A 27,840-nucleotide genomic window follows, 5' to 3' on the forward strand; every position below is an offset into this window, starting at 1 on the left:
AACAGGTTCATCATGAACCTGAGACTCTTCATCATGAACCTGAGACTCTTCATCATGAACCTGAGACTCTTCATCATGAACCTGAGACTCTTCATCATGAACCTGAGACTCTTCATCATGAACCTGAGACTCTTCATCATGAACCTGAGACTCTTCATCATGAACCTGAGACTCTTCATCATGAACCTGAGACTCTTCATCATGAACCTGAGACTCTTCATCATGAACCCTGCATCATTAAAAAAGGAGGAATAAACTGGGGTTAAATGTGTCAACACTTGGCCTACCGGTAAATGATATGAGCGTTTGTGAGCAGCTGCTGTCCTGAACTGTCAAGAAACCTCCTGGAAAATGATTTCTTAAAGAGAGCGGGAACCTGACTGGTCATGTGACTGGCCTGTGATTGGCTGCCGCCTCAGTGATCCTGTAGCTTGAGCGACCGAACGGCAGCCTGACCGTATCTGACCTCAGGATGTGAAGCTGCAGCAGATCCTCCTGCTTTATCTGAGGAGACGTCAACAGTCTCACTGACCTCTGATCAGGTTGGCGTCTCATAAACTGCATATTAAATATAAAGATTCATCACAGAATATTTCTGGACAGTAACAACAGTGACAGTGATGATCACAAAAAAAGCAAAGTTAAAGAAAGAGTTTACAGAGTTGATGTGTTTCTTAGACTATGGCATGACATCATCATGACATCATCATGACATCATCATGACATCCTCATGACATCACCATGACATCACATACTGAGCACAGAGTTCTACTGTTTCAACATTTTCTCCAAGCAGGAGAAACATTTTTTTGTTGATGCTGAGATTTTGAAAGTTCTCTATTGTGAGCTCTGTGTTCCTGATGTGTACTGCTGGTCTCTCCTGCCCGTCTCTACAGCTAGCTGCTGGTCTCTCCTGCCCGTCTCTACAGCTAGCTGCTGGTCTCTCCTGCCTGTCTCTACAGCTAGCTGCTGGTCTCTCCTGCCTGTCTCTACAGCTAGCTGCTGGTCTCTCCTGCCCGTCTCTATAGCTGCTGGTCTCTCCTGCCTGTCTCTACAGCTAGCTGCTGGTCTCTCCTGCCTGTCTCTACAGCTAGCTGCTGGTCTCTCCTGCCTGTCTCTACAGCTAGCTGCTGGTCTCTCCTGCCTGTCTCTACAGCTAGCTGCTGGTCTCTCCTGCCCGTCTCTATAGCTGCTGGTCTCTCCTGCCTGTCTCTACAGCTAGCTGCTGGTCTCTCCTGCCTGTCTCTACAGCTAGCTGCTGGTCTCTCCTGCCTGTCTCTACAGCTAGCTGCTGGTTTCTCCTGCCCGTCTACAGCTAGCTGCTGGTCTCTCCTGCCCTTCTCTACAGCTAGCTGCTGGTCTCTCCTGCCCGTCTCTACAGCTAGCTGCTGTCTCTCCTGCCAGTCTCTTTTCTACAGCTAGCTGCTGGTCTCTCCTGCCCGTCTCTTCTCTACAGCTAGCTGCTGGTCTCTCCTGCCCGTCTCTACAGCTAGCTGCTGGTCTCTCTGCCGTCTCTACAGCTAGCTGCTGGTCTCTCCTGCCTGTCTCTATAGCTGCTGTTCTCTCCTGCCCGTCTCTACAGCTGCTGGTCTCTCCTGCCCGTCTCTACAGCTAGCTGCTGGTCTCTCCTGCCTGTCTCTATAGCTGCTGGTCTCTCCTGACCGTCTCTACAGCTAGCTGCTGGTCTCTCCTGCCCGTCTCTTCTCTACAGCTAGCTGCTGGTCTCTCCTGCCCGTCTCTATAGCTGCTGGTCTCTCCTGCCCGTCTCTACAGCTAGCTGCTGGTCTCTCCTGCCCGTCTCTTCTCTACAGCTAGCCGCTGGTCTCTCCTGCCCGTCTCTTCTCTACAGCTAGCCGCTGGTCTCTCCTGCCAGTCTCTTCTCTACAGCTAGCCGCTGGTCTCTCCTGCCCGTCTCTTCTCTACAGCTAGCTGCTGGTCTCTCCTGCCCGTCTCTTCTCTACAGCTAGCTGCTGGTCTCTCCTGCCTGTCTCTATAGCTAGCTGCTGGTCTCTCCCCGCTAGCTGGTCTCTCCTGTACATGGTCAGCAGCTTCCTCTGTCTGGCTGTCTGATCCTGATCAGATTTGGGCCAAATTGTAATTTGTTTTAAGGTTTTGGAAACATTTAGTTTTGTTTATAAGTTTGATTTATTTTTGCCAACAGTGAAAATATTCTACTGGTGTTTTTTCTGTTTGTTTCAGTTTTGTCAGTAGAGGCTGTGTGGTTAGAGTTAGTTGGGTGTTTTTGGTAGGTATTCCAAGCAGTCTCTCTCTGGGTGTCTCCTCCAGTGAGTCTCTCCTCTGTCTGTCTCTCTCTCTCTCTCCCTCTCCCTCTCCCTCTCCCTCTCCCTCTCCCTCTCTCTCTCTCCCTCCCTCTCCCTCCCTCTCTCTCCCTCTCTCTCTCCCTCTCCCTCTCCCTCTCTCTCTCTCTCGCTCTCTCTCTCTCTGGACCAATGTGTGAGCATTTCCTGTTTGTGTCTGGTCCAATAGGAAGCAGCGGTGGAGGATCTGCATCACTACAGGAACCTGGGAGAGTTTTTCAGAAGGAAACTGAAACCTGCAGCCAGACCACTCTGCTCCTCCTCCTGCCTGGTAACTCCTCTTCTTCTCCTCCTCTCCTCCTCTTCCTCCTCTGCTCCTCCTCCTGTAACACTCATCCATACTTTATCATTTTTCACTTTTTTGCATTTTATTTTGCGTTTTTTTGCATTTTTTTCTGCTTTGTTCTTTTGCAAATTTGCATTTTCTTTTCAATTTTTTTCCTTTTTTTGCTGTTTTTTTTTGTGATTTTTGCAATGGTTGTTTTTGCTTTTTTCCTCTATTTTTGTTTTTTGCAATTTTTTGTTTGTCTGCTTCTTTTTTGCTTTTTTGCATTTTGAATACTACTACTTTTGAATGTTTGTTTTCTTTTTTGTTTGTTTTCAGCTTCCTTTTTTTTTATTTTTGGCACACTTATTTTTACTTCTTTTGCAATTTTCACCTATCTATTTTTTCCCTTTTTTCAGTCAGTCTGGTCAAAGAGAAGATGTTCCACTTTGTTTTGATATTTGAGACATTCCACTCAGTGTTCTAAGTGTTTTTTTAATGTAAACGTTCAGTCAGTATTTCTCCTATCTTTGTTTGTATGTAGATAAGCCCGGCTGACGGGAAGATCCTCCACTTTGGCAGAGTGGTGAACAGCGAGGTGGAGCAGGTGAAGGGAGTCACCTACAGTCTGGAGAGCTTCCTGGGTCCACACTCTAACTGTGAGTCTTCTCCTTCACCTCCTCTTTACTCCTCCTCTTTTTCCTCTCCTCCTCCTCGTTCTTTACTTTTTTTTTTCAGTTTCTTTTCATTGTTTACTCGTTTTTCTCCTGTTTTTTACTTTTGCTACCTCCTTTTCTCCTTTCTTCACCTTGTTTTTCTTCTCCTTTTTATTCCTGTTTTTTTTTTTTGGGTTAGCCTACATGATGGATCGTAGACCCTTGTGAGGAATTTTCTCCTTTAGCTTTGAGTAGGCTTAGTAAGTATTTTACATGGAAAATAGGAAAAGTGATAAAGTTTTTTGAAAACGAGAAAGGAAAAAAAAACCTTGTAAATAAGGATCATTAAATGTTAGTCTAGTGTCAAGTTTGTTTTTTTTGTTTATGGAGGGAGGAAATGTCACGGCACACCATCTCCCTATTGGCTGTCCTGCATGGCTGGGGGCGGGCTCTCTCTGTCTCTCTCTCTCTCTTTCTCTCTCTCTCTATACATATATATATATATATATATATATATATATATATATATATATATATATATATATATATATATGTCTTACTGTTCTAACAGATGACATCACATCGCCCCAATCCCGGCTTTTCTCCACTGGCTCCCTGTTCAGTTAAGAATTGATTTTAAGATTTTACTGATCACTTTGAACCTGAGCAGTGCTCAGATCCTCAGGCTCAGATCCTCAGGCTCAGATCCTCAGCCTCAGATCCTCAGCCTCAGATCCTCAGCCTCAGATCCTTACCTGGGTAAATACGGCACAGATCTCTGTCAGTCGGCCTCACCGCTCCCCTGAGCTTCTGCAGGCGATAACGCCCGGCGAGGTTCCCCCCCCCCCCCCCCCCCCACACACACACACACACACAGTGTCCAGACAGCAGCACAGCTCCAGGTGAGGAGCGTTTGGACGAGGTTCAGTTTTGTGACGTCTGAAGCCGAGCGAAGCGCCGTCTGTTTGTCTGAAGTCTGGCAGCTGAAGACAGCAGCAGGATGTCTTCAGCCTCTCTGACAGGCAGCAGCAGGATGTCTCCAGCCTCTGACAGGCAGCAGGATGTCTTCAGCCTCTCTGACAGGCAGCAGCAGGATGTCTTCAGCCTCTCTGACAGGCAGCAGCAGGATGTCTCCAGCCTCTGACAGGCAGCAGGATGTCTTCAGCCTCTCTGACAGGCAGCAGCAGGATGTCTTCAGCCTCTCTGACAGGCAGCAGCAGGATGTCTCCAGCCTCTGACAGGCAGCAGGATGTCTTCAGCCTCTGACAGGCAGCAGGATGTCTTCAGGCTCTCTGACAGGCAGAATCAGGATGTCTTCAGCCTCTGACAGGCAGCAGGATGTCTTCAACCTCTCTGACAGGCAGCAGGAGGATGTCTTCAGCCTCTGACAGGCAGCAGGATGTCTCCAGCCTCTCTGACAGGCAGCAGGATGTCTCCAGCCTCTCTGACAGGCAGCAGGATGTCTCCAGCCTCTCTGACAGGCAGCAGGATGTCTTCAGCCTCTCTGACAGGCAGCAGCAGGATGTCTCCAGCCTCTGACAGGCAGCAGGATGTCTTCAGCCTCTGACAGGCAGCAGGATGTCTTCAGCCTCTCTGACAGGCAGCAGCAGGATGTCTTTAGCCTCTCTGACAGGCAGCAGGATGTCTTCAGCCTCTCTGACAGGCAGCAGCAGGATGTCTCCAGCCTCTGACAGGCAGCAGGATGTCTTCAGGCTCTCTGACAGGCAGAAGCAGGATGTCTTCAGCCTCTCTGACAGGCAGCAGGATGTCTTCAGCCTCTGACAGGCAGCAGGATGTCTTCAACCTCTCTGACAGGCAGCAGCAGGATGTCTTCAGCCTCTGACAGGCAGCAGGATGTCTTCAGCCTCTGACAGGCAGCAGGATGTCTTCAGCCTCTGACAGGCAGCAGGATGTCTTCAACCTCTCTGACAGGCAGCAGCAGGATGTCTTCAGCCTCTGACAGGCAGCAGGATGTCTTCAACCTCTCTGACAGGCAGCAGCAGGATGTCTTCAGCCTCTGACAGGCAGCAGGATGTCTCCAGCCTCTCTGACAGGCAGCAGGATGTCTCCAGCCTCTCTGACAGGCAGCAGGATGTCTTCAGCCTCTCTGACAGGCAGCAGCAGGATGTCTCCAGCCTCTGACAGGCAGCAGGATGTCTTCAGCCTCTCTGACAGGCAGCAGGATGTCTTCAGCCTCTCTGACAGGCAGCAGCAGGATGTCTTCAGCCTCTGACAGGCAGCAGGATGTCTCCAGCCTCTCTGACAGGCAGCAGGATGTCTCCGGCCTCTCTGACAGGCAGCAGGATGTCTCCGGCCTCTCTGACAGGCAGCAGGATGTCTTCAGCCTCTCTGACAGGCAGCAGCAGGATGTCTTCAGCCTCTCTGACAGGCAGCAGGATGTCTCCAGCCTCTGACAGGCAGCAGGATGTCTTCAGCCTCTGACAGGCAGCAGGATGTCTTCAGCCTCTCTGACAGGCAGCAGCAGGATGTCTCCAGCCTCTGACAGGCAGCAGCAGGATGTCTCCAGCCTCTGACAGGCAGCAGGATGTCTTCAGCCTCTGACAGGCAGCAGGATGTCTTCAGCCTCTCTGACAGGCAGCAGCAGGATGTCTCCAGCCTCTGACAGGCAGCAGCAGGATGTCTTCAGCCTCTGACAGGCAGCAGGATGTCTCCAGCCTCTCTGACAGGCAGCAGGATGTCTCCAGCCTCTCTGACAGGCAGCAGGATGTCTTCAGCCTCTCTGACAGGCAGCAGCAGGATGTCTTCAGCCTCTGACAGGCAGCAGGATGTCTCCAGCCTCTCTGACAGGCAGCAGGATGTCTCCAGCCTCTCTGACAGGCAGCAGGATGTCTCCGGCCTCTCTGACAGGCAGCAGGATGTCTTCAGCCTCTCTGACAGGCAGCAGCAGGATGTCTCCAGCCTCTGACAGGCAGCAGGATGTCTTCAGCCTCTGACAGGCAGCAGGATGTCTTCAGCCTCTCTGACAGGCAGCAGCAGGATGTCTCCAGCCTCTGACAGGCAGCAGGATGTCTTCAGCCTCTCTGACAGGCAGCAGCAGGATGTCTCCAGCCTCTGACAGGCAGCAGGATGTCTTCAGGCTCTCTGACAGGCAGAAGCAGGATGTCTTCAGCCTCTCTGACAGGCAGCAGGATGTCTTCAGCCTCTGACAGGCAGCAGGATGTCTTCAACCTCTCTGACAGGCAGCAGCAGGATGTCTCCAGCCTCTGACAGGCAGCAGGATGTCTTCAGGCTCTCTGACAGGCAGAAGCAGGATGTCTTCAGCCTCTCTGACAGGCAGCAGGATGTCTTCAGCCTCTGACAGGCAGCAGGATGTCTTCAACCTCTCTGACAGGCAGCAGCAGGATGTCTTCAGCCTCTGACAGGCAGCAGGATGTCTTCAGCCTCTCTGACAGGCAGCAGGATGTCTTCAGCCTCTCTGACAGGCAGCAGCAGGATGTCTCCAGCCTCTGACAGGCAGCAGGATGTCTTCAGGCTCTCTGACAGGCAGCAGGATGTCTTCAGCCTCTCTGACAGGCAGCAGCAGGATGTCTCCAGCCTCTGACAGGCAGCAGGATGTCTTCAGGCTCTCTGACAGGCAGCAGCAGGATGTCTTCAGCCTCTCTGACAGGCAGCAGGATGTCTTCAGCCTCTCTGACAGGCAGCAGGATGTCTTCAGCCTCTGACAGGCAGCAGGATGTCTTCAGCCTCTCTGACAGGCAGAAGCAGGATGTCTTCAGTAGGGCTGGGTACCGAACTTCGATACTTTTATGGCACCGACCGAATTACGTCGGTACTACCGAGTACCGATTCACGTAAAATCAATCGGTGCCAAATTTCGGTACCTGAGAGCGCATCTGGGTGAGCGAGTAGAGAGAAAGAGAGAGAGAGCGAGACTCTGAGAGCGAGATTACGTCACCCCTGCAGCTTGTTGCTTGTTGTCAGGGCGATGGTGAGCCGAAAGCGGCCCCAAGTGTGGTTACACTTTCAAAACTTGACGCAGACAACGCTCGCTGCAATGTTTGTGATGCGAAATGCAAAGCTGGCCATGGGAACACGTCTGACCTGAGGAAACGCCTGGTCAAACACAAAATATTTCTAAAAGCTGAAGAGTGTATCCTACTGTATTTGATAGCCTAGTCTAGCCAAGTCCCCCGCAGCAGCTGCAGCTAACGTTAGCAACACGCCTGCAGCCAGCGCCGAAGAAGTTGAACCCTCCACGGACGCCGAAATCATCGACATGTTCAGGTAATTAATTAGCTAGTTGGATAAGTTGTTGTTGGAGATAACTGGGCTTTTTTCATTGTCTTGGCTGACGTTAGCTTAGCGTTTTTACTAGCGTTGTCACTATCATCAGCTCATGAGTCGTGTTGTTTACACTCTTGCGCTCATTGACAGGTCACCCTGTCCCACTCTGACCCCGCCCTCGTGTCACAGTGAGAGCCACAGAGCTTACACCCTTCACCCTGGTGCAGAAGACGTCGTTACCCCGCCAGAGAGTCAGTGAATGCTACAGGGCAGTGACCACGTTCATTGTTAAAGGGAGAGGGATTTTATTTTTAGGGTTTTATTTTGTGTGGTGTGTAAAATTTTCTAAATAAATAACAATGTTGAAATTGAGAAATTTGGACTTATTTTTTACAGCTGAAATTACATTTTTATTATTACAGAGAGAGTAAAGTACCGAAAAAAGTATCGTTCAGGAACCGGTATCGAAGTCAAGGTATCGGTACCGGTACTGGTATCGAAAATGTTTCAACGATACCCAGCCCTAGTCTTCAGCCTCTGACAGGCAGCAGGATGTCTTCAGCCTCTGACAGGCAGCAGGATGTCTTCAGCCTCTCTGACAGGCAGCAGGATGTCTTCAGCCTCTCTGACAGGCAGCAGCAGGATGTCTTCAGCCTCTCTGACAGGCAGCAGCAGGATGTCTCCAGCCTCTGACAGGCAGCAGGATGTCTCCAGCCTCTGACAGGCAGCAGGATGTCTTCAGCCTCTCTGACAGGCAGCAGCAGGATGTCTCCAGCCTCTGACAGGCAGCAGGATGTCTCCAGCCTCTGACAGGCAGCAGGATGTCTTCAGCCTCTCTGACAGGCAGCAGCAGGATGTCTTCAGCCTCTCTGACAGGCAGCAGGATGTCTTCAGCCTCTCTGACAGGCAGCAGGATGTCTTCAACCTCTGACAGGCAGCAGGATGTCTCCAGCCTCTGACAGGCAGCAGGATGTCTCCAGCCTCTGACAGGCAGCAGGATGTCTTCAGCCTCTGACAGGCAGCAGGATGTCTTCAGCCTCTCTGACAGGCAGCAGCAGGATGTCTTCAGCCTCTCTGACAGGCAGCAGGATGTCTTCAGCCTCTCTGACAGGCAGCAGGATGTCTTCAGCCTCTCTGACAGGCAGCAGGATGTCTTCAACCTCTGACAGGCAGCAGGATGTCTCCAGCCTCTGACAGGCAGCAGGATGTCTTCAGCCTCTGACAGGCAGCAGGATGTCTTCAGCCTCTCTGACAGGCAGCAGGATGTCTTCAGCCTCTCTGACAGGCAGCAGGATGTCTTCAGCCTCTCTGACAGGCAGCAGGATGTCTTCAGCCTCTCTGACAGGCAGCAGGATGTCTTCAACCTCTGACAGGCAGCAGGATGTCTTCAGCCTCTCTGACAGGCAGCAGGATGTCTTCAGCCTCTCTGACAGGCAGCAGGATGTCTTCAGGCAGCAGGATGTCTTCAGCCTCTGACAGGCAGCAGGATGTCTTCAGCCTCTGACAGGCAGCAGGATGTCTTCAGCCTCTCTGACAGGCAGCAGGATGTCTTCAGCCTCTGACAGGCAGCAGGATGTCTTCAGCCTCTCTGACAGGCAGCAGGATGTCTTCAGCCTCTGACAGGCAGCAGGATGTCTTCAGCCTCTGACAGGCAGCAGGATGTCTTCAGCCTCTCTGACAGGCAGCAGGATGTCTTCAGGCAGCAGGATGTCTTCAGCCTCTGACAGGCAGCAGGATGTCTCCAGCCTCTGACAGGCAGCAGCAGGATGTCTACAGCCTCTGACAGGCAGCAGGATGTCTTCAGCCTCTGACAGGCAGCAGGATGTCTTCAGCCTCTCTGACAGGCAGCAGGATGTCTTCAGGCAGCAGGATGTCTTCAGCCTCTGACAGGCAGCAGGATGTCTTCAGCCTCTGACAGGCAGCAGGATGTCTTCAGGCAGCAGGATGTCTTCAGCCTCTGACAGGCAGCAGGGTGGACAGCTGTTGGTGCTCAGAGACGCAGAGAGACCTGACAGCATCATGTTCCCCTGGCATCACATGACATGGAGCCCCGATGGAAACACATTACAGACGCTGTTTCATATACTTGTCATACACTTAGTTTGTTTTTAAGAAAAAAATAATTTTTAGGCCATATCGCCCAGCCCGACTTAATTGTATCTTAATTTTATCTTAATTCACCCCAAAAACAGCCAAAAATTTAGTTTTTTTCTCATAAAATCTTGTTTCTTCACAAACGAGTCACTTGGTTTGGGCGAGAGACATTACAAATGAATATATATATATATATAGAGAGAGAGACTAAAACTCTCCGGTAATAAACAACGACAACCGCTCAACCGCTTTGAAAAAAACTCTTTGTTAGTCTATTATTTCTTACAAAAATGATAATGAGCGAACCTTTGTGACATCACAAAGTTACGGAAGTCCAAACGGCTCGTTTAGAGGCTCGCTGCACTAATCTGGATTGTGTGGATTTGATCATTTCTCCATGTTTAGATAGACCATCCAGCCTGTTGGACCTGCAGGAGCGTCAGGTTGTGGATGTTTAGCTCCTCTGTTCCCGCTGAGCTCCTGGACTCTGTTGACTCGCCTGTTATTGTTGCCTCAGTGTGATTTCTGATGTTCATTCATGTGATTTGGTTGTTCTTGTCTGTAATGTGCTGCATGTTGTCTGTCTGTCTGTCTGTCTGTCTGTCTGTCTGTTAACTGAACTGCTGTCTGTCTGTCTGTCTGTCTGTTAATTGAACTGCTGTCTGTCTGTCTGTCTGTCTGTCTGTCTGTCTGTTAACTGAACTGCTGTCTGTCTGTCTGTCTGTCTGTTAACTGAACTGCTGTCTGTCTGTCTGTCTGTTAACTGAACTGCTGTCTGTCTGTCTGTCTGTCTGTCTGTTAACTGAACTGCTGTCTGTCTGTCTGTCTGTTAACTGAACTGCTGTCTGTCTGTCTGTCTGTTAACTGAACTGCTGTCTGTCTGTCTGTCTGTCTGTCTGTTAACTGAACTGCTGTCTGTCTGTCTGTCTGTTAACTGAACTGCTGTCTGTCTGTCTGTCTGTCTGTTAACTGAACTGCTGTCTGTCTGTCTGTCTGTTAACTGAACTGCTGTCTGTCTGTCTGTCTGTCTGTCTGTTAACTGAACTGCTGTCTGTCTTGGTCGGATCTCAGTCTCGATGAGATTGCTTAAATAAAGGTTAAAAAAATAAAATGAGACTCTTTCTCTCTGCATTCATTCCTACTGTCTAATGTTTTTTTTGTGTTTTTTTGGTCTTTGTCAGTTTTTGACATTTTTTGTTTATTGGTGTTTTTTGATGTTTTTTGTCATTTCTTTTATAATTTCTTGCCTTTTTCTTCTCCCTCCGTTTCTAATTCTTGTCATTTTCTCTCTCTCTGTCTCTCTCAGCCTCCTCCTCCTCCTCTTTTAGAGATCTCCTCCTCTCCTCCTCCTCTCATGATTTGTTCCACTGCGTTGTGTATCTGGCTCCTGGAGATTATCATCGATTTCATTCGCCGACAGACTGGAAGGTGGAGCATAGACGACACTTTCCTGGTGAGTGATGTCACTTCCTGTTTGGGTTCGACTTAATATGGATTTTTTTTTTTTTTTTTCGTTTTTCTTTAGTTTTTTTTGTCTGCTCTTTTTTCTCCTTTTTTCAGCGTCTTTTTTGTTGTTTTTTTTCCCATTTTTTTCTTTTTTCTCCCTTTATTCCTTTTCTGCTTTATTTCTTCTTTTTTATATTTTCTGCTTTTTTCTCCTTTTTTTAGTCATAGTTTCTCATTTTTCTTTTTTGTCTACGTTTTTCTTTTTTCCTTTCCTTTTCCGTCTTTCTTTTTTCACTTTTTTCTCATTTTATCCTTTTCCTTCTTTTTGCATTTTTTGTTCTTTTATCTCCTTTTTTCTTTTTTAGTGTTTTCCTTTTTTCGTTTTTCTTTTTCACTTCTCGTAATCTCCTCTTTTCCCTCTTTTCACCTCTTTTTTCACCTCCTCTGTCTTTTTTTTTGTTTTTCCCACCAAAATGAGCCACCATTCCACCAAATGTTTAAAAATTCCACAAAACTACCCCCCCCCCCTCAGGCTCGTTGATGTCGGTGAACCCGGGCGTGGCTCGCTGGGTGAAGGAGCTCTTCTGTCTTAACGAACGCGTCGCTCTCACCGGCCAATGGCAGCACGGCTTCTTCTCTCTGACGGCGGTGGGAGCCACCAACGTCGGCTCCATCCGGGTTTATTTTGACCAGGTGAGGCGCAGGAGGAGGAGTCATTTTCTTTTGTAGTCATACTTTATTTTGTACTCGTTTTATTTTGTAGGTGGGAGGAGGTGTGTGTCAATTCTTTTTATTTTTTAGTAATTTAATATTAATTTGTAGTCATTTTATTTTGTGGTATTTTATTTTGTTTTGTAGCCATTTTATTTTGTAGTAGTGTTATTTTGGAGGTGGGAGGTGCAGGAGGAGGTGTCTCAATTTTTGTTTTATTTTGTAGTAGTTTAATATTAATTTGTAGTCATTTTGTTTTGTAGTCATTTTATTTTGTAGTACTTTTATTTTGGACATGAGGAGCAGATTCAGGAGGATGTGTGTGTCATTTTTTATGGTTTTATTTTGTAGTAATTCAATATTAATTTGTAATTTGTTTTAAAATCCGTCACATGTGCCCCCCCGCCTCCACAGGTCAGACTAGCTCCAGTTAGCAGAAACAAGACCTCCGGTTTGTCTGTGTAGCCTTGGTAACCCTTGATAAATATTTCTCTAGTCTACATGCAAAGGTTTTAGAGAATAATTTAATATTCAGCATTCAGTAAAGTTTTTAACAGTAACGAGCTGCATCTCTACCAAAAGAGCCTTTTTGAAAAGCAGACAAATACATATTTAATAGGTGAAGACTTAATAATTCCAAAATTTAAAATAATATCCGGGTGGAATGCCTTTCTTCATTCTGTGGAGAGGATCAGAGTGTGATGTCACTGCTTCAGGCTGCTGATGCTTTACTGTCTGTGGTCTAGAAACAGAAACTCAGGCTCATCTGAGTTCTGTTTGGTCGTTGTTACTTAGTTTAATCTTAATTTTGTTTTTTTATTTTGTGATATCATTTTCTCCTCCTGTTTCTCTTTTCTCCTCCTTTTCACATCCTCCCCCCTTATTTTACCTCCTCTCTCCTCCTCCCTTCACCTCCTCTTTGCACCTCCTTTTCTTCACCTCCTCTCCTACTTTCACCTCCTCTTTTCTCCTCTCATTTTCACCTCCTCCCTCACTAAAATGTACCTTCTCTTTTCACCACCTCCCCCCTTTTTCACCTCTTCTGTCTTCCTTTCACCTCCTCTTCACCTCTTTTCTCCTCCTGCCTCCTCCCTTCACCTCCTGTTTTCACCTCCTCCCCCCTTTTTTCACCTCCTCTCTCCTATCCACCTCTTTTCAGGATCTCCACACCAACGCTCCTCGCTACAACAAAGGCTCCTACAACGACCGCAGCTACGTTACCGATGGCAACCAGGCTGAGAACGAGGCTATCGTCCAGGAAGGGGGCGGAGCCAAAGGAGAGGAAGGAAGCGCGTCAAAAGGAGGCGTGGCTTTGCAGAAAGGGGAGGCGCTGGGAGAGTTCAACCTGGGATCCACCATCGTTCTCCTGTTCGAGGCGCCGCACGACTTCGCCTTCGACCTGCGGCCGGGCCAGCGAATCAGAGTGGGCGAGGCGCTCGGACGCCTCTGATTGGCTGAGAGGAGAGGAGGAGGCAGGAGGAGTGAGGAGGTGAAAGGAGAAAGGAGGAGGCGAGAAAAAGACAAACTGATTTTTGACACATACCTCCACCAAAAACTGAGAAATTTGAGGAGTTTTTCTGGAAAAGGAGGAGACAAAATGAGAATAACAGGAGGTGGAAGACAAAATCCAGCAAATCAGAGTGCGCGAGGAGCTCATTCGCCTCTGATTGGCCGAGAGGCGAGGAGGAGATGGGAAGAGCAAGGAGGAGGAGAAAGGAGAAACAGGAGATGAAAGGAGGCACCAGAAAGACACTAAGATGATTTTTTGGGGGGTTATTATTGGAGTTATTTTGAATGTTTTTCTGGACAGGAAAGGAGGAGAAAGAGGAGGAAAGATGGAGGGACGGAGAAGGAGGAGAAAAAATGTTTTTGGTGAAATTTTAGTTCAGAAAAGAGATGAAAAGAGATTTGGAAATATGGAGGGAGGAGAAAAAGAGGAGAACGGAGGAGAGAAAAGGGAGAAAGGAGGTGAAAGTCACGTTTTTTTGTCAAAAAGGGAGAAGTTTGCGGAGTTTTTCTGGAAAAGGAGGAAAAAAGCAAGTGAAAGTCCAAGAATTAGAAATTTAGAGGGCTGAGAGAGATTGGCTGAGAGAGGGGGAGGAGAAAAAAGGAGAAAGGAGGTGCGAAAAAGACAAAAAACTGTATATTCATTTGTTCTCTGTTTCTCGCCCTCTCTCTTTTCTCTCTCCATTTTATCCCAATGTCTCTCACCCATTCAATGTTATATTATGGACACTGAAAACTCTCGCTTCATAATTCTGACAAAAATCTGGCTAAATTTGAAAAGAAAATGAATTTTAATTATTCTAATTAATTAATTTCAATGTCAGATAAGAGAAAGTCAGTGAAATTCGCTATTGTCCAAAGAAAACATTTTTCTCAGTGAAAAACAAAGTGTTTTTTTTTACTTTTTTGTCTTTGGGAAAAAACCTAAAACATTTTCCTCCAAAAAAAATTTAAATTGCAATTCTGATCCATATTCATCTTACAAATATGAATGCTCAAAATTCAGATAAAAGTTGAGAATCATAAAATTTTGTGAAAATGTTAAATGAAAGAAAAAGAAATGAAAATTCTCTCTTTCCATCTTATCCCAGTGCCCTTCTTCCCATGCGGCTCGGGGCAGAAAGTGGCAAATGTTACATTATGGACCATCTCTCTCCATTCATTCTGTCACTTGCCCACCAATGTTAACCTTAATAGAAATATGTATTCTTTTTGTTGAAATATTAAAGAAAGAGGATTTGTAGATTTTTTCTGAAAGCAGATAGATTTTTTTAAAATGAAAGAACTCCCATAACGCCATTTTCCCATAAAGGGTAAACAATGCCAAATCTCTCTCTCTCCAGTCTGTCGCTGTCGATCACCCAAACAATTTTGAAATCATCCAAATGTAGGAAATTAAAGTTAAGTATTTCAAAATTTCAACAGTTAAAGTTGAGAAAAGCATTAACATTTGTGATTTTTGATGCATAATAATCATCCTAAAAATAAAATTTGCAAAATCTTTCAGATTGGAAAAAAAACTTTTTTGTTGGGGATGAATTTAAAAATTCCATACATTTTTGACAAATTTTGAAATGTTTCAAACAAATGTTTTTACAATTGTACGGGATTTTTAAAGAAGAAAAAGTGTGAACATTTGTTAAAATTCACGATACCAAAAATAATCACAAAAATAGTGTTTTTCAATCTGAAAAAATTAATTTAGGTAAATTTTGCAATTTCCCAACAGTTGTTGAAAGAATATTCGTCGTCAGTCGTCCAATTCGTTGATTTTTAAACATCATTTTCAACGTTTTTTCCTTTTTGTTGTTCAGTTTGCAAAAGATGTGTTCTTTTTCTGTTCTTTGTATTTAACCATTAATATCTTGTTGCCATTCTATCGGACCAATCAGAGCATTTATAAGCTCCATTTGATGCTAAGCTAACCGCTAATTACGACTAAGAAATTAACTAAGACTAAGAAATGCATAAAAATTGTATTTATTTATTTTATGCTTAATGCTAAGTGAATGTGACTCCATGTGTGTTGATGCTAATGCTAAATCACTGGGAGTCACCTGGAATCAATGCTAATGATAAAAAATATGGGATCAAATTATTAACTATGCAATTGTTTTGTTTTCAAACTGAATTTTTACATTGGGTTGTGAGTCGAACCCCATGAGCCCTGCCCACCCACCCCCACAATCGCTCTAATTTTTTTCCAGGAAGTCTTTGTTCTTGCAGGAAAAAAACAAAGAAAACTGACAAAAACTTTGCGTCCAATCAGCTGTAAGCTTCATGACTGCGCCCCCTTCCCTAGCAACAAGCTCCGCCCACCTATTTCTAAGCAACTTCCATTCACTCAAAACTAATTGTGTGTGGATTTTTTTGTATTTATGTTTCTTATATTGTAGTTTGTGGGAGAAAAAACTGTAAAATATGTAATTAATAAATAAAGATTTCTTTCTTGTTTTTGCATTATTCTCAGCTTGTTTGTGTTTGTATTCCAGCCGAAAACTGAACTGAAGTTTTTTAGAAGTTTTGGAGCAGCAAAATGATGACAAACTACAATTTTAAATTGTAGACAATATTTAAAAAATTAAATACAAATAAAATACAAACATAAAAATTAAATACAATTATAAAAATAAAATTATATAGACATGTTGTATGCTGTTATGAACATTTTTTAACATTTAGAAATCAAATTTATAGCAGTGCTAAAGGTTAGCAAGGTGAGCTAAGACGCTAAAAGATAATAAGGGAATAAGAGTAATAATAGCACTACAGAATGCTGCATTATGGGAATTTCACTGATATATGTACATTTTTAGTTTTTGTGTTTTTGTTTGATTTTTTTTCATTAGTTTTATAATTAGTTCATTTTTTTGCATTCTATAGTTTGAAGTGGTAAAACGACAAAAAAACCCAAACATTTTCTAAAAATGTGAAGAATGTTAACATATTTGGAAAAATAATACATTCATTTTTATTATAGTTTTTATACATTTTAAAATCTATTTAAGCAAATGTATGTAGAGTAATGATAGAACAATGATGGAAAGAAAAATAATGAAAAACAAAAAAGCAGGTGTTATTGAATTAAAAAAGAAAAAAGGAAATTGATGGAAAAGAAACAAGAAATTGAGAAATAGAAGATGGAGTAAAAAAAATCAAGATATTTTGTTACAGTTTTTTGTTTGATTTTTATTTCTGGTTTTAGTTAGATTTTTTATATACATTTTCAATTTCATTTTTTGTGTTTTTATTTGTAGTCACATTTTTATTTAGTTAAATGTTTGTTTACATTTTCAGTTTATAGTTGTATCACTTTTTTATATTTTGTATTTTATTACATTCTATTTAGATTTTTAGGATTTATTTAGGTTCATTGTACTTAGTTACATTTTTAGCTTAAGTTACCTTTTATTTAAATTTCAGTTAAGGTATTTATTTTCTTTTATTTTTAGTTTTATTTTGGTACATTTTTATTTAGTTATTTATTTATTTAGTACAAATAAATATTTTGATACTTCATTAACATAATGACTGCATCCCAGAACTCATGCCCTGCCCCCCATTTCTCTAGCCCTGCCCCTTCTGTCCATACATTACACTCTGAAACCTGGAAAAAAACACTAAAACACTTTATTCCATCATCCAGTCACAGAACAAGCTTCACTCCCCACATCACCAAGCAACCAATCACAAACAAGCTCAAAATTAGGCTCAAAAACGTCAACAAACTCATTAACAGTTCATTCCTTTCCTCGATTTTTTTTTAGTTTAGTTTTTTTTTACTTGATTTTATTTTTTTTTATTATTTGGTTTTCAATTAGTTTTTTTTTTTTTAGTTTGTACTTTTTTAAATCGTTTTTTTTAGATGTATTTTTTCAGTTAGATTTCTGTTGTTTTTGTACTTGTGGTCACATTTTTATTTCGGTGAATTTTTTAGTTTGCGTTACCTTTTTATTTAGTGACATTTTTTGTTTTATGTAATTTTCTAATAATTACTTTTTAATTTATTTACAGTTTCAATTTACTGTTAATGTAATTTAATGTTTTGATTCTTCATTAACATAATGAATACTGCATACTGAAACCCAGAACAAAGACACAAAACACCACATGTACACTTTATAACAGCATTTTAATTTTCCATCATCCAATCAGAGCTGAACAAACTTCCCTCCCACATTACCAAGCAAACAATCAGAAAAAAGAACAAGAAATGGCTCAAAAACCTCAACAAACTCATAAAAAGCCCGAAATGGACTTTTAATTTCCTTCATTTTCTCCACGAAACATAATTGACACCTCCCTTTTTCCTCTTTTATTTAGCCCCGCCCCCGGCAGCAGCAGAACCAGCAGCACAGCCAATAGGACGCCGGCGGGCAGCAGTTGCCATAGCGATGGAAGCGCGGCTCAGCCAGGCCACCGTGCGACCAGCTGTCTCCATCCGGAGGGAGGGCTGCGATGCCCAAGTCCTTCCCCAGCCGGAGCTTGCTGTCTTGGGCTTGGCCGCCAGCAGTTTCTCCCCTCTCTCTGGTTTTGATTCTGGAGCTCCAGGAGTTGGAGGGGGGCTCCAGCTGGGATTTGACCCCCAGGAAGAGGGCCAGGTCCAGGTCGAGGCAGGAGGCTCCGCCCCGTGGCCGGGGCGTATTCTGACGGCACTGAGGGCACGGGATCCATATCTGGGAAATATGGAAAAATTATGAAGAAACATGAAAATATGAAAAAATAATGAAAACAATGAAAATATTTAACAATATTCAATAATGTTGGCAGGGGATCCACATCTGGACAAATATGGAAAATATTTTTAAAAATATGAAAAAAACATGAAAATATAAAAAAAATAATGTACAAATATTAAAAAATATTCAATAATATTACGATATAGTATAAGGTATCACAGTAAAGTATGTTATGGTACGGTACAGGATGTCGCAGTATAGTATGTTCTCTTTCATAGCATTCATTTCGATGTCTCACTATGGGATACGCCCCTATGCGTATCTTTAGAAGCATTTATTCCACTACTTCAGCCCTGAGAGGCTGGCAGTCATGACGTGCGTCAGGACCCTCCTCCTATATATAGGACTGACACTGCGTCACTCTTCATTCAGTCACCTCCTCTCGCTTCTGAAGTTTATCTCTCTCCTGTTGCTATGGCTAACTAGCTTAACTGTTCACAGACGGAGCGCACAACTCCATCCCCGAGCACTGGTTTTTCTGCAGCTTCTTCGGGTTTCATCCTGCCTTCTCTCTAGGTAAGTTGTTAAGAGAGATTTCTGTTCACTCTAGTCTGTCTCCAAACAGTAGTGTTGTCCGCCATGGTTTAGCTTCTCCAGGCTTTACCATGAAGCTGGCTCCAGCTCGGCTCACTAGACAGGCTACCTCACCATCTTGCTCCACCTGGGTTATCTTGGGCTCTTATCACACCAGGTATTAGCTACCCGTTTACTACTCCAGCTAGATGGCGACTGCAAAGCTGCTCCCCACCACAGGGGATGAGAACACCGGCGCTCGTCTCTGCAATTGCGGGAATAAAATTTTGAGCAAAGACACACAACAGGTCTGCTCCGCTTGCCTCAGGCAGAAACACGCCCAAGCAGCGATTGAATCTCCTGTCTCCAGTTTACAGCTAAGAGCCTAGCTCGCCAAGCTAGCCTCTCTGAGAGGGACCCTCTTCTCACTGCCGTCACCGAAGAACACCAGCTTGGTGCGATTGACGAAGAAACCCCGAACCCAACTAGCCAACGCTGGGGCTCTGCGCTGATGTCCAACGAGGACGACGATGACTCGTCTTCCATTCCCCTGACTCAAACTGTCAGTGGCAGTCCCTTCGACATGTAGCTGTCGGCTGCATCGTCCAGGTCACCGACTCTGCTGTCAAAAGCAGACCGGTTCCCGTAACTGACAGGGCGTATAAGGTGGCTGCCGTGGCGTTGAGGCTGCTTAATGTCATGTCAATGCTCACTGTGTACCAAGCTGAGTTACACAATGACATATCTGACAAGCCTGATTTGGCCGTGTGGGCCGAGATCTCCGCGGTCAAACACATCTGCCTCCGACAGCCCGGGCGACTGGTTCACTTCCATCGACCTGAAGGACGTTTACTTTCACATCCCAATATATCCTCCACACAGGAAATATCAGAGATTTGCGTTACCTGGTGTTGCTGATTGATTCCCCCCACCCTGTTCAGGGTGAGGGGGATCCAACCTTTCCAACCTCTGCCATTTAGCTCTCCAGAGTAGCGACGGCTGCACCTGTTGTGTCCGGTGCGAACTTCATGCGTGCATTTGTCACTGCCCCGACTATTGCTCATGCTGTTCTGAGCGTCGGCTCCGAGGCGAAGCAGGCAGGGTGATCCGACACCTGAGTGTTGTTGGTCAGTCTTCGAGATAAGCTTGTCTGGCAATATAGGAGTCTCCATATCCCATAGTGAGACATCGAAACGAATGCTATGAAAGAGAACCAGGGTTACGCAAGTAACCTAAAGTTTTCATACAATCATGACCAATGCATGTTTATGGGATGTCACAGTATAGTATACTACACCGTACTATACTATAGTCTATTACACTACTATACTACTCTATATTCTACTACACTACATTATACTATACTACACTATGCTTTACTATACTATACTATAGTACTATACTATACTACACTATACTATAATATACTATACATTACTATACTATACTATAGTACACTATACTCTAATATACTATACTACACTATACTATACAAAACCACACGATACCATAGGATACTACACTATACTACACTACACTATGCTATACTCTACAACAGTGTACTATACTCTACTATACTGTCGAGTACAATAGATTAGAGTACAATTACAATTTCCCATTTGGCAGACGCTTTTATCCAAAGCGACGTACACATGAGATTTTAATAAACACAAGCAAGGATCCAGTCAGGAGAGAACAATGAGAGTAAGAGCCATGACGCTAAGATCTGGTCCAACAGGACAGAGGAGCCAAGAGGCAGAGAGGCAGAGAAAGAGTATTTTTTTTTTAATTACACAGTCCATCAGGTGAGAAGGTGTTCACTGAAGAGCTGGGTCTTTAGCCTTTTCTTGAAGATTGAGAGGGACTCTGCGGATCGAATGGAGTTTGGTAACTCGTTCCACCACCGAGGAACCACAGAAGAAGAGTCTGGATAGAGACTTAGGGCCTTGTTGTGGTGGCAGACGAGGAACCACAGAAGAAGAGTCTGGATAGAGACTTAGGGCCTTGTGGCTCCTTGGCAGAGCGTAGTGGGCGGAGGGAGCGTAGACCTGAATGAGGAGTTCAGGTCGGTCGGAGCCGTTTTGTAGGCGAGCATCAAGGACTTGAACTGGATGCGGGCGACTGGGAGCCAGAGGAGGAGATGAACAGCGGAGTGACATGTGCTCTTTTGGGGGTGAAGACCGGACGCTCCGCCTGTTCTGGATCATCTGCAGAGGTTTGAGCTACATGCCGGGAGCCCTGCCAGGAAGGAGCTGCAGGAGTCAAGGCTGATATTACAAGAGCCTGAACCAGGAGCTGAGCCGCATGTTCAGACAGGTAGGGTCTGATCTTCCTGATGTTGTACAGAGCAAATCCACATGACCGAGCGACAGAAGCCACATGCTCCTTGAAGGTTAGCTGGTCATCAATCATGACACCGAAGTTTCTGACAGACTTTGTGGGAATGAGCTGAGCTGATTGGAGCTGGATACTGATCTGTTGTTGTACAGAGGGACTGGCTGGGATGACAAGGAGCTCAGTCTTTGACAGGTGAAGCTGAAGGTGGCGTTCCTTCATCCATGCTGAGATATCGGCGAGGCATGCCGATATCCGTGCAGAGACTGTGGGGTCGTCTGGGGGGAACGACAGGAGGAGCTGGGTATCCTCAGCATATGAACGGTATGAGAAGCCATGTGAGCGGATCACTGCACCAAGTGAGGTGGTGTATAATGAAAAGAGAAGGGGTCCAAGCACTGACCCTTGAGGTTCCCCTGTGGACAAGCAGTGGGATTTAGACACTTCCCCTCTCCAAGACCCTCTGAAGGATCTCCCTGAGAGGCAGGACTCAAACCAGCAGAGAGCGGATCCTGAGAAGCCGAGCTCAGCGAGTGTGGAGAGGAAGATTTGGTGGTTCACCGTGTCAAAGGCAGCCGATAGGTCGAGCAACATTAGAACAGAACAAGAGTACAATAGAGTATAATCAAATTTCGTAGAATAGATTAGAGTACAATAGAATAGAATAATAGACAAAGAATGGAAATTTGCCTTTGGCTTTGTTCAAAATTTGACAAAATACTAGCCTGATATTCAGACTGAATGGCCATTTCATTACCACTCGATTCTTGAGTCTGAGATTACCTCCATGTTAGCCGTTTTCTGTGTGTGGGGGGGTTGATTTTCCCCAAACCAATCACTAGTGACTTACATATCCGGCTGCTCTGATGTTATTTTCATGCAGTTATACAGATGCTGGGTGTATTTGCTAACTTTACCAAGAATGTTGTCTTTGTAAATACAATATGTTAAGGAACGATTTCAACACTTTATTCCTGCCCAGAAAGGCCTGATTGGCCCAATTGTTTTTCCGATTGAGAAATCGCCTTTGAATAACAACACCAGACTCTCTGAATCGCTCTACCAAATTTGAAGAGTGGGCAGGTCACAATTCAGGAGTCTGGTACCAGGCTAACTAAATGCAATAAATAATGATAAATCAATACTCAGCTATATGTAATCAGTACCGTCACCTGCTCATTGATGACAATGTCCAGTCTGTGGAGACATGCCTGACAGAAGGCGTGTCCACAGTTCAGTCGCCGTGGTAACCGCTCGCCCAGATCGTACCCGCCAAAACACACAATGCAGGACAAGTCCCGCCTCCTGTTGATGAGGTCACTGGGCAGCTGAGGAGGAGGGGGGTGCTGATTGGTCGCCTCCTCTTCCTCTCCATCTTCTTCCACATCTTTTTTTTTTCTGTCGTCTGTCATTTCGCTGGGGGAAAAACGAGGAAAGGGAATTCAGCCAATAGGAGAAGAGGATGGGAAATTAATATTAGGAAATTAATTAAGAATTGTAATGTGGAATAAAAATTATATTTTAAAAAAATCATTGTCTTTATATAGTTTATTTCATTTTATTTTCAATATATTTCAGGGGTTTTTTTTATTTCAGTTTATTATTTTAGTACAATTTAATTTATTTTATTTATTCATTTTAATTGTAATTAATTTTTATTGTAATTGACTAATAATAAAAAATATCAATGAAATAAAAATATCAAATACAATAATTATAATCTATAATATTATATTATGTAATTGTATTTCAATCTCAATTTATTTCCATTGTTATTTCAGTTCATTATTTTAGTTCAGTTTCATTTCATTACAGTTTTTAAGTTAATGGATTAAATAAATAAAATGTCAATGAAATAAATATCAAATTAATTTAATTGAGTTTATTTTCTTTTTTATTTTTATTTTATTTTTTTTAATCCTTTTATTTCTATGTATTAATTAAAGTAAAACAATTCATAACAAGCAAATAGTAAACATGTTGTCCCACCAGTGATGTAGTTTCACCCTTGGGTCTGTCAGTGATTGCTGAGTGAACTTGAAATATGAGTGAAATTGTATTTGCATTTTGGTATGGGACAATGAAAGGACAGATTGACCATATATTTCTGTTGCCTACTCTCCTCAGAATATGGCTTACAAGTTCTATCTTGAAATGTAGTAACTGTAATTGTCCTGTTTTTACTCAATACAGTACAAAATATAAGAACTACAATACGCAGTAAATACAATCCGTACATTACACAATGTACACTACAATACAATTTATAATACAATATACAATATAACACACAACACCAGGAGCGTGAGTGTTATGAATAATATAAATGCTAAATGATAGGTGATATATGGTATTGCACAGTAGTAAGTGGTAATATGATATCAGTAGTGAACACTGAGGCACAGTGGTAGTGCAGTGATGATGCAATAACAGAACAACAGTCCAACAACTGGACAATAACTACAGTGTCTTGTGGTTAGAGGTTTGACTCTCACTTCAACACATCAACCCAGTCTGATGTCTCCAAGTGTGTAGCGTGTGGAGACTGTTATGTTACCTATGATAACTTTAACTGTGTTGCTTTACCACTGAGTCCCCATTCACTGTCAATGCCGCCCCCTAGCGGCACAAAGTCAATGTTACAGTGTGACTAACTAACTAATGGACGGAGACCGATCCATAGTGCCCCCCTTTGGTGGGGGACAATAATAACATAAGTCATGGAACCACTATACAAAAAATAATTGAATAATAATTTAAAAAAGCAATTGCTACTTTACCTTCATTTTATTCTTTAATAGAATGATGATGAATGTTTATAAGCCCTTTATAAACAATGAATTACTGATTAATTAATGATGAGTTTGTGTGGAGTTACACATTATTTCATTATTATCAATGATTTATCAATTATATCTTAATAATTTATAACAGATTAGTTACATCATAAGTAATGACATTAGTTAAATCTTTGTACTTGATTTATGAGTCAAGAATACCTTTGCTAATACATCATTTATAAAACATTACCTAATGTACATGTAACTTCCTAGGCAGCATGTGAAGTCAGTATTGTTCTTAATTAATGATGAACAAATCATTTGTTGATCATTAACAGATGATATCTAAATGCTCAACAAAGTATTTACACAGGTTTTATTCATTTATTATCAAATATTTGTTAGAATATTTATTAACAATCTGTTAAACAGTTGTAGACGTTTTGCAGCCCCCAATCTAAAGTGGCAGCAAGTAAAATTATTTATAATTATAATCATTAAACATTTGCTAATGTTTAGTAAGACATTTGTTGCCATGACTGTGACAAAGGAAAGACAAACAAAAGTACAATGACAGTAATTATATTTTATTGTTCACTTCCTGCAAGAAAATCACGTGACTGCTCTCAAACCGACTGGATTTGACCAAACAGACCAGTGGAAAACTACAGTTCTGAAAATAATCCTTACAATTGTACATTGTGTAGCTGTACATTGTGGCCACAAAAACCCAAGTAGCCTAATTATTGTATGCAAGAAAATTGCAACACTGATCTGAACAGTTACGCGCACACACTAATAAAAATGCTGGTTATTTATCTGCCCAAATGCTGGTTAGAGTCTGTCTGGCCATTTTTGGGGTTATTTCCATAGAGCTCGGTAGTTGTGCTGCTGGTTTAGTTCAGTGGTCAGCCTCAGTGACAGCTGCTGACTTCTGCAAGAAGTTTTGGTTTGTCAACAAGCCAAACAAGGTCTGTAAGGAAGCAGTCCTCCTCCTCGTCCTCCTGTGCACTTCAGGGGCAAATCAAGTTAAAAAGTGTATCCACTTTTGTACCTTTCTAAGTCACTACAGCCAAAACTAATGTGCTAATGTGTTGTGCACTCACTTTTGGTCCATGCTAGGCTAGCTAGGTTAGCTAACCTTAGTGTTACTGGCCAGCAAGCCAAAGAGCCCCGCCTGTCTAAAAATGTACTCTAAACATAACCTTACCTTAGGCAGATATATGCAATAAAATGGCAAAATGATGACAAATGAAGAGGCAAAAACGTTTAACAATTGTTAGCTAATGTTAGCGTTCGCTAGCGTTAGCGATCGCGCTAGTGCTAGCGTAAGACTTTTCTTCATGTCTGTGCTTCATTTATGGGTCACATAAAAATAACAATCATTTTGGAGCAAGTGGGGGGATGTTGCTACATTACAGCTAACAAAAGCGGTCTAATGCTGCTAAATATACCATACTGGTATAGATGAAAGTCAAGCTACAAGACGAACCACTGCATGTAAGCTAACTAACCAGCACGATGCCAACAACCTGACCTGTTTCTAATGTAATTTCTAAAGAAATTACATAGCTGGATAGCTAGATATAGCTGTTATCAACTCAGTTATGTTGAGGCGTATGTTTTTTGTTGAATAGCTAAGGTTAGGGCTGACGTGTAGTCTATTGAAATAACATTTATACAGATTTTACTGTAAGGAAACATGAAAGTAATAACCTATTTATGAGACAGAATGAACCCAGCATTCTAGTTAATATGAACCAACATTTGGACTGAATACTCAACCCATCTTGCTGTGTTAGATTAACCCAGCATGTGTTCTGTATAATAGTTACCCAGCTGTGTTGGAAACGACCCAAACTGGGTTGTTTTCAATTCAGTAGTTTGTGCAAATGTTAACAATACTGTCACTTTGGTTTTCCACTGGTCTGTTTGGTCAAATCCAGTCGGTTTGAGAGATAAAATATTGTCATTGTACTTTTGTTTGTCTTTCCTTTGTCAGTCATGGCAACAAATGTTTTACTAAACATTAGCAAATGTTTAATGGATGTTACTTGCTGCCACTTTAGATTGGGGGCTGCAAAACATCTACAACTGTTTAACAGATTGTTAATAAATATTCTAACAAATATTTGATAATAAATGAATAAAACCTGTGTAAATACTTTGTTGAGCATTTAGATATCATCTGTTAATGATCAACAAATGATTTGTTCATCATTAATTAAGAACAATACTGACTTCACATGCTGCCTAGGAAGTTACATGTACATTAGGTAATGTTTTATAAATGATGTATTAGCAAAGGTATTCTTGACTTATAAATCAAGTACAAATATTTAACTGTCATTACTAATGATGTACTAATTTGTTATAAATTATTAAGATATAATTGATAAATCATTGATAATAATGAATTGATGATTAACTCTACATTAACTCATTAAGGGCTTATAAACATTCATTATTTTCAAGTGTTATCGCATTACATAATAATAAATAATAAATAATATTTATATAGCATTTTAACCCATTTTAACACTCTGTACATGCTTATTAAATACATGATTAATCATAATATTCATATTATTCATTAGCATTTAATTATAAGTAATAATTTATGATTAAATAAAACTTTAAATAATATTACAATTTATGATTAATAAAACGTTTTAGCATTACATAATAAATTGTACATATTTTTTAAACTAAGGGCTTTTATTTTGAATTATTTATTATTCATCATATTTTATTTTTAATTCATTTATTAGATTTTGTTATTGTTATTTTTTAATATTGTAACAGATGTTTTTGTTACATTTATTATAGTGCTTAATTCATTTAATTAGCTAGATCGTTTTTATTTCTACATGACTCAAAAATATCTGTCAATCATCGTTTAGTAATCATTCAGAACAATAACAACAATAATAATTATAAATATTACATAATACATATATTAATTCATATACATACTGGAATTTTCATTATCTTTTATTACATATTTCTTCATTTCTCTTTTATTTTTTGTATGTGTTTCCATTCTTTTCATGTAATTTATTTATGAATTCATCACTTTGTAAGCCACTGCCAGTTTTATACACATTTTATTTTATTATATATATTTTATTTTTTAATTCTGTTAAAGTTTTCTTTTAATCGACTAAATTGCTTCACTCTGATTGGCCGAAATTTGAATATAAAATTCAACTCAACTCCCTCGTTTTTAACAATAATAATAATAACATTAATAATAACACATAATGCATATAGGAATTCACATGAAACTCGACTCACTCGTTTTTTTGCCGCCGTTTTCACATCTTGTCGTTTTCTTGTCTTTTATCCTTTTTTTCCTTCTCCTTTATCCTTTGTTTTCTTCTATATTCTCTCTTTCCTGTATTTCTTCTGTATTATCTTGTTTCTTTTCTTCGTCTTTTTTCTGTTCTTGTTTGTCCTCTCCTCTTGTCTTATTTATTCATTCGCTCTCTTCTTTTGTCACTTTTCCTCTTCTCTCTTCTTTCTTTTCTTCTCTCGTCCACTTTTCTTGTTTATCCTCGTCCTTTCTCCTTTCTTCCACTTTTTTCTTTTCTCTGTTCTCTTTCCTTTTCTTGTCGTTTATTCTCTCCCGTCGTTTCCTTGTCTTCTATTCTCGTTTCCTCTCGTCTTTTATGTTTTCATACTTTATTGAAGTTTTTTTTTATCTTTTCTGGATCGGTCTTCTTTCTTGTCTTTTCTTGTCGTTTATCTCATTTCAAGTGCAGAGAAAGAGAGAGAGAGACATTAACGTGCTATTGTTTGTTCAGCTCCTCTCTCTCTGTCTCTCTCTGTCTCTCTCTCTCCTAACTTCATCAATAATTCAACCTTGCTCGACCGAGAAAGAAAAGAGACACAGATAAAGAGATGCATATAATATGCATGTATATGTATGTATGTAAATGTATATTATATGTATATATAATATATGGATCCATTATATATTATATGAATTATTATATTAATAATGGCATAATATTGATCACAAACCTGTCAAAATATATCAAAATTATGATCTACATGAAAATAATATAATAAGAATAAATAAATAAAATAAAAATGATCTAGCTAATTAAAGTAAGAACTATAAACTATGTAACAAAAAAAATCTGTAACAATATTAAAAATAACAATAACAAAATCTAATACATTAATAATAAATACAATAATACATAATTTTATAATGAAATATTTGAA

The 27,840-nt window shown here is 41.9% G+C and overlaps 2 protein-coding genes across 2 annotated transcripts; one reads left to right on the forward strand and one right to left on the reverse strand.

Moving 5' to 3' along the window:
- The first annotated feature begins 12 nt into the window (after positions 1–12).
- On the forward strand, positions 13–15,651 carry pisd (phosphatidylserine decarboxylase). Its single transcript, XM_071544452.1, has 6 exons — positions 13–231; positions 2,488–2,589; positions 3,128–3,242; positions 10,885–11,031; positions 11,557–11,717; positions 12,895–15,651. The coding sequence occupies exons 1-6, from the start codon at positions 13–15 to the stop codon at positions 13,183–13,185; spliced, it is 1,035 nt and encodes a 344-aa protein (XP_071400553.1). The 3' UTR covers positions 13,186–15,651.
- A 1,909-nt stretch (positions 15,652–17,560) lies between these two features.
- rnf224 (ring finger protein 224) lies at positions 17,561–22,239 on the reverse strand. The gene is made up of 2 exons (XM_071544451.1): positions 22,000–22,239; positions 17,561–17,917 (listed from the first exon to the last, which is right to left on the reverse strand). The coding sequence occupies exons 1-2, from the start codon at positions 22,237–22,239 to the stop codon at positions 17,561–17,563; spliced, it is 597 nt and encodes a 198-aa protein (XP_071400552.1).
- Positions 22,240–27,840: the final 5,601 nt, after the last annotated feature.

Source organism: Centroberyx affinis, unplaced genomic scaffold, assembly GCF_046629955.1.
Source record: "Centroberyx affinis isolate AG114_WGS23_722 - 3 ecotype Tasmania unplaced genomic scaffold, CSIRO-AGI_Caff_v1 ptg004583l_1, whole genome shotgun sequence".
Taxonomy (NCBI): Eukaryota; Metazoa; Chordata; class Actinopteri; order Beryciformes; family Berycidae; genus Centroberyx; species Centroberyx affinis.

Bases quoted from the DNA above. Each gene is read 5' to 3' on its own strand.
- pisd (XM_071544452.1), top strand. From the start codon at position 13: ATGAACCTGAGACTCTTCATCATGAACCTGAGACTCTTCATCATGAAC. The intron at 3,243-10,884 runs GTGAGTCTTCTC...TGTCTCTCTCAG, and splicing joins CCTGGGTCCACACTCTAACT to CCTCCTCCTCCTCCTCTTTT. The intron at 11,718-12,894 runs GTGAGGCGCAGG...ACCTCTTTTCAG, and splicing joins TCCGGGTTTATTTTGACCAG to GATCTCCACACCAACGCTCC.
- rnf224 (XM_071544451.1), bottom strand. From the start codon at position 22,239: ATGACAGACGACAGAAAAAAAAAAGATGTGGAAGAAGATGGAGAGGAA. The intron at 17,918-21,999 runs GTGACGGTACTG...CATATTTCCCAG, and splicing joins ACATTGTCATCAATGAGCAG to ATATGGATCCCGTGCCCTCA.